General features: G+C 51.1%; 1 protein-coding gene across 2 annotated transcripts in view; it reads right to left on the bottom strand.

Annotated features, from left to right (window-relative positions):
* Window positions 1–12,988, bottom strand: part of XYLB (xylulokinase) — a 45,425-nt gene that overhangs the window by 15,846 nt on the left and 16,591 nt on the right. For both annotated transcript variants that reach the window (XM_070455430.1, XM_070455431.1), the window contains 6 exons: window positions 11,081–11,162; window positions 7,269–7,309; window positions 6,585–6,700; window positions 5,659–5,774; window positions 4,941–5,014; window positions 4,167–4,263 (listed from right to left, as the gene is read on the bottom strand). In XM_070455430.1, coding sequence (XP_070311531.1) covers window positions 4,167–4,263; window positions 4,941–5,014; window positions 5,659–5,774; window positions 6,585–6,700; window positions 7,269–7,309; window positions 11,081–11,162 — 526 coding nt within the window. The remainder of the gene's footprint in view (window positions 1–4,166; window positions 4,264–4,940; window positions 5,015–5,658; window positions 5,775–6,584; window positions 6,701–7,268; window positions 7,310–11,080; window positions 11,163–12,988) is intronic.

Raw genomic sequence — 12,988 nt, 5'->3', positions numbered from 1 at the left:
ATTAAATTCTGGAATGAGATGAGCCCTTAAATGCTGACTTTGCCATACCTGTAGTACAAGATAGGTGGTGTAGTGACCCTTGAGGCATCTAAACTGCCAGAAGAGATAACCCGCCAATCAATAGGTGGTGTTGGTATGAAAAAGGTGTCCCAAAGGCAGAGCTAGTCCTCCTCATCCCCCCCAGGGGCCGTCTAAGTGGTGATGTGGAAGCCAGGGGCAGGGCGGGAAAACAGAGAGAGAGAACTCTGTAATCTCATAGTGCTTATATCCCTAATCTCCTGTGTCACAGGACTCTTTTACCATAAAAAGGCAGGTGGTATTTGAAAACAAATGTTATAAGCCCCTCTCAGCCTCCCGCATCTTCGCCCTCTGGCCATGAAGAGAGTGCCTGGGCTGGGAAGAGGGGAAGGGATGACAGCCAGCTACGGAAACAATTCAGGATGCATGTTCCTGTGTGATTCCATGTTGGAAAAGCAAAACATACTTCATTCACGACTGCAAGAGGAGTCAGTTGGGTGTGATGTAAATCACCACGAAGGCTTAATAGAGTTTGGGTTTGTATGTACCCTTCGTAGGTAAAACGGGAACAGGACTCCGGCTTTATAAAAATAAGCTCATAAAGGGGACTGAAAGTGCTCCCAGACTGCACGACTGGTTAGGGAGAAGACATGGGATTATAGGTACTTTCCTCTCCTTTATTTTCAAAACTTGCTATTATACGGCTGCTTTTTAAAAAAAAGTTTTTGGCTGCACCGCACAAGATGTGGGGTCTTAGCTCCCTAACCAAGTTTCAAACTCATGCCCCCTACCCTGGAAGCACAGTCTGAACCACTGGACCACCAGGGAAGTCCCTATAAGGCTTTGTAGCTCTTATAAGTCAGCCTAAACCAAATGAAATATACGTGGGAACGTAAGCTGAAAAGGAACCATGGCATTAGCCCCGCCCAGCCGGTGCCTCGGCCTCCTGGTGTCTAAGTATCAAGACAGGGATCATTCCTTAAAGAGAGCAGATGTAACCCAGTGGTTAAGAATCTAGAGTCTAGAACCAGACTGGCTTGGTTCAGAAGGCTCTGCCAGCCCGGAACAAGTGACACAACACCTTGAGTCTTGGTTTCCCACTTTGTGAAGGAGGAGTGATACCCACCCCAGAGATACTGCTGTTAGTAAAGATACAGTGCTTAGGAACCAGGCTGGGCACACAGTGGACACTCGGTAAATACTGACACCTGCTATCATCATGATCACCAGTCTTACTTCAGACGTCTTTCTATTCTTCTTAGATGTTATTAAAATGAGATTATGACTGTTCAATAAAGAAATGAGGGAGACCTCCCTGGCGGTCCAGTGGTTAGGACCCAGCACTTTCACTGCCAGGGCCTGGGTTCAATTCCTGGTCCGGGAACGAAGATCCTGCAAGCTGCTCAGCCGGGAACATGATGCCTGCAGTCCGTGCAGCCCTTGTGCCCTTTTAGGTTCCAGCGTGTTCATTCATGTGATCTTGTTTTGAGAGGAACTCAGCAGAGCTGGAAAGACAGGTTTGATTCGCCCCCTTAAGCTTGCTAAGAGGATAAGTAACTTTACGCTGTTTGCACAGGAATCGCTTCAGAGGCTGGGAATGCTAACATGATCACACTAGTCCCCTGGAGCCCAGGAAGGCCTCTCCGCCCTCACTGCCTCTCCCTGCATACGGGGCCAGTGGGGACAGCCCCCAAAATGCCCCCTGCTGACGACCAGAGAACCCTTCCGGACAGTCACTCATGTCCACCGCAGCACCAGCCCTGTCCTGCTCACCTGCGCTCACTTCTCAGGGAGCTTAGAGGCCTGTGGAGACCCTTGGGGAATTTCTTTTTACACTTGGTGGAAGAATGGAGAGGAGTGGGACTGTTTATAAAAGTTCAGTTCAGTTCCGTCGCTCAGTTGTGTCCAACTCTTTGCAATCCCATGGACTGCAGCAGGCCAGGCCTCCCTGTCCATCGCCAACTCCTCGAGTTTACTCAAACTCATGGCCATTGAGTCAGTGATGCCATCCAACCATCTCATCCTCTGTCATCCCCTTCTCCTCCTGCCTTCAATCTTTCCCAGCATCAGGGTCTTTTCAAATGAGTCAGTTCTTTGCATCAGGTGGCCAAAGTACTGGAGTTTCAGCTTCAACATCAGTCCTTCCAATGAACACTCAGGACTGATCTGCTTTAGGATGGACTGGTTGGATCTCCTTGCAGTCCAAGGGACTCTCGAGAGTCTTCTCCAACACCACAGTTCAAAAGCATCAATTCTTTTGGCCCTCAGTTTTCTTTATAGTCCAACTCTCACATCCATACATGACTACTGGAAAAACCAGTAGCTTTGACTAGTCGGAGCTTTGTTGGCAAAGGAATGTCTCTACTTTTTAATATGCTGTCTAGGTTTGTCATAACTTTTCTTCCAAGGAGCAAGCGTCTTTTAATTTCAAGGCTGCAGTCACCATCTGCAGTGACTTTGGAGCCCAAGAAAATAAAGTCTGTCACTGTTTCCACTGTTTCCCCATCTATTTGCCATGAATTGGGGTTTATAAAAGTAAGTTCATCCTATTTAAAAACACTGTTGAGGGACTTCCCTGGTGGTCCCATGGCTAAGACTCCATGCTTCCAATGCAGGGGGCTCAGGTTCCTTCCCTGATCAGGGAACTACGATCCCACATGCTGAAATGAAGATCCTGCATGCTGCAACTAAGATGTGATGCAGCCAAATAAAAGAAAATATTTTTTTAAAAATGTTGAACTGTATACATCCTAACAAATGCACAGATGCACCATGAGCTGACAGCCTGACATGTTTTCGACGGAAGACACCTGTATAACCTATGAAACAGAGCCTCACCAGCACCCCAGAGGCACCACGGCCCCCCAAAAGGTAACTACCAATCAACCAGGCTTCCAACGACAGCAGATACTTTTGTCTGCTTTTGAATCTGCTGTACGCGTAATCCGTCACACATACTTTGGGGCTGGTTTCTCCTTCTCGGCGTTTTCATTTGTGAGACGCGTCCATTTTGCTGGGCTTGGTTGAAGCTGATTTACCCTCATTTCTGCGTAGGATCATGTCATGTGAACACCCCACGAGGCGCTGATCCTACCATCAACAGGCCCTGGGTTGTTTCCAGCATGGGGTGTCGCGCACAGGGCCACGGGGCGTGGCCTCCCGCTCGGCTCTAGTGGACATGTGTCCGCATCTCTGTCTTGGATCCGCCGGGAAGTGAGGTTGCCAGATGGGTGTGTATGCAGCTTTAGCAGATGCTGCCTAGCAGGTTTTTAAAAAGCTTTACCTAGCGCCTACTTTTAAAGTGTCCTTTTCACCTGACAGGTTCAAAGACATAAAATACACACCACATAGGACTTGGATTGTTGGTAGAAATATCATGAGGAGACCCTCAAGCTGAGAGGATTCCAGGGATTTCGACCTTCTCTTGACCACAGCTGCTGCCCAGAGGGATAAATACACCTCGGAAACCTGGACTCTGTGGTCAGCTGGTCCAACATCCTTCAGACTCCCCCAGACCACGCCAGCAACATCAGTAAGGGGAACTCACTGACCTCCTAAAGCTGCCCACTCCATCGCTCAGTTCCTGGAGTCCCTTCCTCCCCATGGGTCTCCCCCAGCCCTGGCTCTGTCCTCTCCACCGCAGGTCTCTCATTTCTGACAGCGGGTCTACATCCCTTCTCTTCCCTGTTCAAGCTGAAATGCCCAGAGCTGTGCTCCACAGGCAGACAGGGCGTGCCCAGAAGGTCAAGGTTCAGTGATGGCCCCAGCCCAGACCTTTACCACCTGCACTGCCTGCGTCCTCAGGATCCCGAGCTTAGGATATTTCGTCTGCAGGATGGAGCTGAGGGTTACAGAAAGATCTCTCAAGTCCTACAGTTCCTGGCCAGGAGATGAGGCTACTGATGACAGAGCAGAGAGGCAGGAACAACCCACCTCCTAGTCTAAGCCTGCTCACAGGGCCCGTCCACCTCATCCCACCACCAGGTCCGGGCCCTATTTCCCTCCTGCAAAAACAAGGCCTCCGTGATGGAGCCTTCAGAGTGTCCACGAGGCCTGGTCTGAAGGCAGAAAGGGTCTCAAGCACCTTGGTGTGTGAGCAGGATCCCTGGACCCCGCTCCAGAACACAGCCCACCAGCAGCTCACTTACTGACTCGATAGCCCAGCGCCTCTGCATGAATCTTCTTGGCCATGAACTGTCCCTCGATCACTGCTCGAATCTCCACATCCCGGGGGAATGCCGAGACCTGTCTCCAGGAGGAAGTGGACAGAGTGAAGAGCTCGCATTGTCCACTCACTCTGCATGTGTGTGTGTGTGTGTGTGTGTGTGTGTGTGTGTGTGTGTGGTGTATTTTTAAACAATAGCCCAGATCTGGCGCTCATGAGAGGCCTCCACTGGAGCTCACCCATAGTGGTGCTCTTGAACCACTGACTTTGCCTGTCTCACACACACACACACACACACACACACACACACGCGCTCATGGCCTCACTCATGTGTCACCGTGGAGAGTCAGAGCACGGCAGAGCTCAGGCTCAGTCTGTATGGCATTAATCTCCAGCTTATGGGATTAGCAGATACAAACTACTGTACATAAAATAGATAAGTAACAAGGATTTACTGTAGAGCACAGGGAATCATATTCAATATCACGTAAGAACCTATAAAATATATACAGGTTACATATTTTTTCAGAATATAATCTGAAGAAAAACTGAATCGCTGTGCTGCACATCTGAAACTCACACAATATTACAAATCAACTATACCTCGAATCAAAAATCTTTTTCAAGTGTTTGTTTTATCACTGGCTGAGTAAATGAATGAGGTCCCTAAAGCTAGCAAAATTTCATAGGTATTTTTTAAAATTTAATAGTCATAAATGGAGCCAACGTAGCTCCAACTGACTGATAACATACACACCTCATGGTTTTCTGCACTAAACCTATGGCGTCCAATAATTTCTGGGGTGATTTCCATGACATCAAAATAAAAACCTGAAACAAGACCAGGATAAGATTAGCTATCAGTGATCAAAAATAAAAGATCAGCTTCTCAACAGCGTTGGGAAAAAAGCAGGGTGAAATGACCCTATGTCCCTGTTCCCTGGGCCTCCCATTCCCTGGAGGAGACCCGTGAATATTCTAAGGTCCTTCTCTCCAGCAAAACAGAGGGCAACTGGAAAGGCCTAGGCCACCTCTTCATGGAGACACTTCTTCCTACACTCATCTGGCAGCCCAAGCCAGGAGGCAGCTAGCTGTCCAACTAACCCTAGAATGCCAGCACGGGTCTGACCCAGGGAGGCACGTTCCCTCCCTGCTCAGATGGCCTGCCCCAGCGCGGGGCACTTTTCCTAACAGGACCTCGTGTCTGGGGCGGATGTGGGTATGTGGGGATGCATCGGGGCAGAGCAGACACGACGGCTGCCGCCTCTGATGCTGTCGCTGGGAGCTTCCAGGGCACAGAAGATGCAGCTCCAGCCTGGCCTGCCGCTCCCCCCTCACTCAGATCGGGGGGCTCCCACAGGAGTTTTAGGGCCCATGGAGCAGAAGTGGAGACAGTCAGGGGTCCCCTTGGCTCCTCCCCGGCCCTGCCCCCTCCCGGGCAACTGTTCCCCTCACAGGCCCCCTCAGCAGCCTACCCAGGTTTCCGCCGTTCCCCATCTCCGTGGACTGCAGCGCCTTGGAGAACTCGCTCCAGGAACCTGAAGCAGACTCATCCCGGATCTTCTCTCTCAGCAGGGAGCCATTTTTAAAGCTGCAGAAGTACACACACAACCCAGAGGGAGGGCTAGGCGCGTTCTGAGTGGACCCACAGACTTTGGGGAAGAGTCCCAGGTAGAGGGGCCGCAGGTCAGGCTGGACCCCACCCCAGGCAGTGCGCAGCAGGGATCTGAGGTTCCGCCTACTGTAGCAAGCCCAGGGCACCTCCCCCGGAGTCACCAGAAAATGCACTTGTCTTGGGGGCTCTGTTTACAGAGGAGGTTACCATGAAAGCGTCCCAAGGAGAGATAGAGCTGCGGTTTCAGCACATTGTACCCTCTGGACAATGGGCAGAACTGGCCAGATTTACTAGACCTACATATTCTCCAGGGGTTCCTGGAGCTTAAAGGCTAAAAACCTTCCCTTGGTAGCTTCCAGCAGATTGCCAAATGCCTGTTTGGAAGGTGCAGAACAGACCCGTTTCATGAGAACTGTCAGGAGGCAGGATGTCCTTACTACCACTGGTTCGAGGTCCACCATGTGCCAGATACATCGTAACATCACTATGAAGTAAACCTCTTGTTCCTCCCATTTTATGGGCAAAGTGTGGCTAAGATATGCTCTGGGGTCTGCCTCAGGCCACACACAATACAGGTGTTGGGGATGGAGTTTGTACCTGGGCTTGGGAGAGACTTCAGGTCCTGGGTGCTTCCCCCCACCCCAGCCCCGCACCAATTCTGCTCTCACCAAGACCCAGTGAGTCCCTAGGGTCTCAGGTGCCCCTAGAGCCTGCTCAGTGGAATGCCCCGGGGGGCTCCATATGGTGCCAACCCTGCCCACACCTCCTCCCCCACACCCAGCCTACCACAGGAGCGCCATGTAGTGCTGGGGGTCAACCGGGTTGCAGAAGATGTGGCCTTCCAGGGCGGGCGTGGGATCCTGGAGCCAGAGGAACAGCGTGTCGCTGGTGCCCAGGCTGACCTGGAGAGACAGGCAGAAGTGAGGCGGCTCTGTCTCTGCCACTCCAGCAGAGACGCCCTGACCCCCTCCTCGCTTCACTGTCTGGGCTGCAGAACCTCGGATTAAACACCATTTCTTCAGAGAAACCTCTGCTGACCCTCCCACGCCAAAATCCAAAGTCAGCTCCCCAAATTCGAGCTAGCACGAATTCAGCAGGCTGTTTTTCTAGAACTTACTACAACGATCTCTAAGTCATGGATCGGGTGACGACTGGTTTTCCACTAGAAGAAGGGTCTGGGTTATGTCTTTATCGCCTGGAGGGCTCACAGTCCTCTGGCCCGAGGTCTGAGCCTTCTGCCACTGTGCTCACTGTTAAGGCAGGCAGGGGACCTGTCTACTCAGCACAGGCAACTGACCTTCTAAGAGAGGAGCTGTGGGCAGGTCCTGGGGCCTGGGTCTCCCTCTCCCCTCCCTCGGCTGCCTTTTGACCCTGGATGCCCCACTGAGAGGATGCTGCTGACACCCAGTACCCTCATCCCCTGGGGCAGAAGGAGCTGACCCTGACTCTGGGAGGCAGAGGTCACCTTACCGCAATGTCACCTTCCTCCAGCCTCATGCCTGCCAGCGATGCTGAGAACGGGAGGGGAGCCTGTGGTTAGCTGGAGGTCGCAAGGGAGCCACTTAGCAAACCAGTCACTTCCCTCAGATAGAAGTGAAGCCCCCACCTCCAACCCCAGCCTACAAGCTGAGAGAGAGGCAGGAACAGGGTGAGATGAGGGCCAAGGATGCCCCAAAGGCCAGGAGGTGAGAGTTGGACCATATAGAAGGCTGAGCACCGAAGAACTGATGCTTTTGCACTGTAGTGTTGAAGAAGATTCTTGAGAGTCCCTTAGAGAGCAAGGAGATCAAACCAGTCAATTCTAAAAGAAATCAACCCTGAATATTCATTAGAAGGGCTGATGCTGAAGATGAAGCTCCAATACTTAGGTCACCTGATGCAAAGAACTGACTCACTGAAAAAGACCCTGATGCTGGGAAAGACTGAAGGCAGAAGGAGAAAAGGGCGATAGAGAATGAGATGGTTGGATGGCATCACTGATTCAACAGACATGAACATGGGCAAACTCCGGGAGATAGGGAGGGACGGGGAGGCCTGGTGTGCCGCAGTCCATGGGCTCACAAAAAGTCAGACTGAGGGGCTGAAGACAACAACAAAGGCCAGAGGGTGGGGTTTCTGTGCTCCAGGTCTCTGATTTGGGCTCAGAAGCTGCATCTAGTGGGATCCACACTCCCCACCCACTGTTAGGATACACGAGGCCGAAAAAGACAAAGGACAGAGTATGGGGCTTTCCCCCACCTCAGTAGGGAAGGAAAGGGCAAGATTATGTTGACTGTTCCCTTTGACATGAGGCCCATGACAGCTTGTTTATCTGCCTTGCTCACTGATACACCAGCGTGTCAGAGCTCTGGACCCAGGAATCCCACCTCGAAGAGCTTATCCTGCAGGGACAAGGGACAGGACAATGTCTGCACTGTCTAAATGCTAGAAGCCACTCCTATCTCACCTCCCACTTCCATCCGAGGGAGACTGGCAAAGTAAATGCCAGAACAGTGGAAGCCGAGACAACCACGAATGAAGTTCACAAAAATCCTGCCTTGGTTGATTAAAATGTGTATTTATGGGCACAGAAAAAGAAAGTTAGAAGGACTAGTCCTCAAAATTTTAACTGTGGTTATCTCTGGATTAAGGGATCATGGATGATTTTTTTACATTCTTCCTTTGGTCTGTCAGTACTTAAAATTTGTTTCTGCAACTAAGAGGAATCCCTTGTATATAAGAAAAAAGCGTAAGACTAACACATTATTTAAGGCGGCAGGAAAGTGAAGGTCAGACTTAGGGAGGGACTGGCTGAGGGCTACCTGCCTGGTACTTCCAACATTAAGCCTGAAAGCAAAGCCCCAAAGGAAGGTTTAAAAAGTTGCTTCTTTGTCATTCCCTCTCAAACATGCCCAGAAGCTCACGCTTTAGTGGTAAAAAAAGCAGGCCCATTATTTTCCCTGACATTCTTCTAGTTGACAGAGTAGGCATAAGAATATACATTTTTCTAGAAAGACTCATGGTTACCAAACGGGAAAGGGGAGAGGGGATAAATTAGGAGGTTGGAATTAACATACACACATCAATATACATAAAATAGACAACCAACAAGGAAGCACAGGGAACTTTACTTAAGACCCTGTAATAACCTATATGGGAAAAGACTATGAAAAAGATATATGTCTATGTATAACTAATTCACTTTGCTGGACATCTGAAAGTAACACACACTGTAAATAAACTATATCCCAATATGAAAATATATATAGATATATTTTCTTCTAATGAGACTTGATGGAGTTATTTTCATTTTTAAAATAAAACAAACCTGAACCACAAAGTGTAGGACTGCCCTTTTCTGAGGGAGCCTGGGCCCCTCAACTTTTAGGGTAGATAGGAACTGGGGGCCTGGCATCCCGCGGGAAGCCTGGGCACCAGAACACGCCCATCGCAGCCCAGAGCTGCCTCTCAAATCAGGTGCCAGGAGGATGGGCTTCACAGCTCGGTGCTGCAGGAACTGGGCCAATGTCCACCAGCCTCCATCTCACCTCATCTTAGGCCCCTAAGGAACACGGGGGGCCCCTCCCCAAAACCTGCTCTGTGTCTGGGTTTGTGCCTTGACAACAGGGCTCCGTGCGAAGGGCTACGGAATCTGCTCAGGGACAGAGTGGCCCTCGGCTGGCTCCTGGGGGCTCCCTGCAGATGCCAGTGGTGGTCACCCTAGAAGCGGGGGGACACAGCCAGGACACTGATGCAACCTCACGGTAGCAGGGACATGCTCACGTGCCCCCAGCTCCAAAGCAGACGGGCCTTAGAGCAGACCTCGGAGCACGAGTGTTATTTATATTGGGGACAGAAACAGTAGTAATGGCAACTTCACTGTTTTTTTCTCCTGGTCACAAAAGTACACATAGATACTGCAGGAAATACAGAACTTAATATCATCATTATGATGAAGGGCTTCCCAGGTGGCGCTAGCGGTAAAGAATCCACCTGCCAATGCAGGAGACGTGAGACACGGGTTCAGCCCCTGTGTTGGGAAGATCCCCTGTAAGAGGAAATGGCAACCCACTCCAGTATTCATGCCTGGAGAATTCCATGGACAGAAGAGCCTGGCGGGCTACAGTCCAGAGCGTCACAAAGAGTCAGAGACAACTGAAGCGACTTAACATACAACACATTGTGACGATGAGTACATTTTAACAAGACCTTCAGCTCCATTCTTAGGGACACAGCACCAGTCCTAAGCACAGGTGCCTCTTTTTATTTTATTTTTGCCATCCACATCCTCATCTGCATAACCAGTAGGAGGTAAGTGCAGGGAGGCTGTGGCTGTGAAAGCCAGGGGACAGGCTGAAGCCAGACCCCAGCCTCCACCCACAAAGCAGCCCAAATCCTTTCATATGCACCTCAGGCGCACTTTCTTAGAGCAGGAATGGCTGCATAGGGTGGCGATTTGGCATAGAGTTGCCAGATAAAATACAGGGCACTCAGTCACATTTCAATTTCAGAGAAATAATACTTGGGACACATGCTGAGAAAGCATTGGTTTTCTGAAGTTCAAATAATGCCTGGGACACACTTATCCTACCTCATCATTTGACCTTCCTCTGAATTCACGTTGGTATTGTATTTGCATTTATTCTATTTGTGTTTACTCTATCCATCAACCCTGATTTGGTGGCTCATTAGGAAAAGGGCTGCAGGGGTGTGGTGAGGGGCTGCAGTCTGTGGCCACTTGGCCTTCCTTGAGAGACCTGTCGGGAAACCCCAGAGAAGAGAAGGAGAAGAGGAGACAAGAGGCTTCGATGAGGAGTAAGCCGTACCTACATCACCAACTCAACAGACATGAGTTTGAGCAAGCTCTGGGAGATGGTGAAGGACAGGGAAGCCTGGAGTGCTGCAGTCCACGGCATCACAGAGTCAGACATGAATGAGCGACTAAGCAACAATAGGTCAAAAAAGGGGTCAGAGTCTTAACGCTGGGTACTGGAGGAAGAGGTGGAGGAACTGAGATGCTTACTCTGGAATAGAAAAGGCAGGTCAGGGAGGGCGGGCTTGACTGTCTTCCTCCACTGATCAGTTCTCACCTCGCTGGGCAGCCCTGGGTGGGTCCTGTGGGTGCGGCCAGGGCCAAGGTGGGGCAGGTACAAGGAGGCAGAGTTCAGGCCAGCAAGGGGGTAGGTGGCCACGGAGAAAGGGCCTGCCAGACAGGCTTCCCCAGGAGGTTGCCTGGCATTCGCCAGTGTCCAGCAAGGACCAAGGCAGGCTTCTGGGGGGATGAAGTCCCAAGAGGTACTCACCTGGGTTGTCCCCAGTGAAGGCCACCACTTTGCATCCTGGAGGAAATCCATAGCGCTGGACAAAGTAGGAAGAGATGGCCCCCTGAGGAGAGAAAGCAAGTGCGTTCTGTAGAAGCAAATCCCACCTGCTTGGCACAGCTGCCCACCCTTCAGGCCACGGGAAAGCAACAGGCCTGGGCAAGGCCAAGAGGCTCATCACAGCCGGGACGTCCTGTTCACAGAACACCAGCGGAGCCCAGCGCGGGGCTGGGACCATGAACATGAAGTTGTCCCACTGCCTCAAGGCACGCTTGCTTGATTTTGAGTCAAGGCAGCTAGAACAAAACAGTCGCCAACGTGGGCTTGCTTTGTAAGCTCCAAATTCTGGCTGTTGCATTAAAAATAAACAAATGAGAGGAGAAAATCATTAAACAAATTCATGGAAGTAGATAATGCCTTACACACATGCTCCACCAGCCCAGCAATCAGATCATGAGCAATCAGACATGCATGCATGGAGGCCAATGTTCTAAAGAAAATAAACCAAGGAAAGAAGGTGTGGGGGAGGAGTCTCCACCAGGAACCCAAGCTCTCAGGGCCCCTTCGAGCCTTGATCAGAGGGCAGGGATACCTTCTAGACAGACCTACAGTCTTTAGAAAGCATAGTTATGAAAAGAAAGCTCCCCCTCCCCCTGCCACCTTCAGCTTTCCCTGTCTTTCTCTTAGTTCCAAAAATTTTAAATAAATGATGCGATTTCTGGGACTTCCTTAGTGGTCCAGTGGTTAAGACTCTACCCTTCCACTGCAGGGGGCGTGAGTTCGATCTCCAGTTGAGGAACTAAGGTTCCACATGCCCAGTGGCACAGCCAAAAAAATTTTTTAAAAAGGGATTTCCCAGTGTCTGGGAAGACCATTTTGCTCCATCCAACAAAATTTCGGATTTCCATGAGAATAAAGCCTGGGAGGTAAATGTCTTGGCCTGGGTTGCCTCACAGAACAGAGTCTGAGTCAGGGCTTGTGCAGGTGGCTTATTTGGGGAAGTGACCCCAGGAAATGAGGGTGGGGGTTAAAAGAATGAAACGGAAGGGGTGAAAGCCCACCCAAGGGTACTCTGGGGAGCCGGAGCTGGCTGTGGGCAGCATTTGAGGCAGGCTGTCCTCTTGGGGGTGGGACAGGGAGCAGCCCGCCACAGCTCCTCGCAGGAGAAAGGTGTGTGTGTGGGGTTAACTCCCCGATCCTCCAGGCTGGCAGAGCACAGATGCAGAGTTCCAGAAGCCCCCAGGGCAGAAGAGGGAAACGAGCTCCAGCTCAGGCAGGCAGCTGCCAAGGGACACGCGAGGCCGTGACTGCTGGCGGAAAAGGGGGGCTGGGAGGCTGCGAGGCGGAGGCGTCACTACACGACATCTCCACAAAGTTTCCTGCAGACAAGGAGAGGGAGCCATCTGGGCACCACCTTCAGAAAAAGAGATGACAGAAAACATGAGTTTTGCTTGTTTCCCCCCATCACGTGGGTACATATGCTCCAAACGAAAACACACTTTTCCAAATCAGTTCTTTTCTGCTCCTCAAGCTGCTCGTGTCTGCGCGAGGCCCCTCTCGGAGGCATGTGTTCTTGGTGGAAGGCAAACAAAACTGGCTGCTGTGGACAAAACACCGCTCTCCATCAACTGGAAACAAAGAGCCGTGTGCAATACCAGCCCCAGAGGCTGGGCTGTTTTCTCTTCGCCCTTCCTTCTTTCCTTCCTGCTTCTATGGGGCAGGACACCCTTAGCTCTGCGCGCTGGCTTCACGGCACCCTCTGCGAGACACGTGTGTGCTCGGTCACGTCTTGACTCTTTATGATCCCATGGTCATTCTATCCCAAGCAAGAATACTGGAGGGGGTTGCCATTTCCTCCTCCAGGGGATCATCTTGACCCAGGGATCAAAC

Source organism: Odocoileus virginianus, chromosome 26, assembly GCF_023699985.2.
Source record: "Odocoileus virginianus isolate 20LAN1187 ecotype Illinois chromosome 26, Ovbor_1.2, whole genome shotgun sequence".
NCBI classification, from domain to species: Eukaryota; Metazoa; Chordata; class Mammalia; order Artiodactyla; family Cervidae; genus Odocoileus; species Odocoileus virginianus.
The sequence above is the reverse complement of the archived record's forward strand: the minus strand, read 5'-3'. Positions and strand labels throughout refer to the sequence as shown.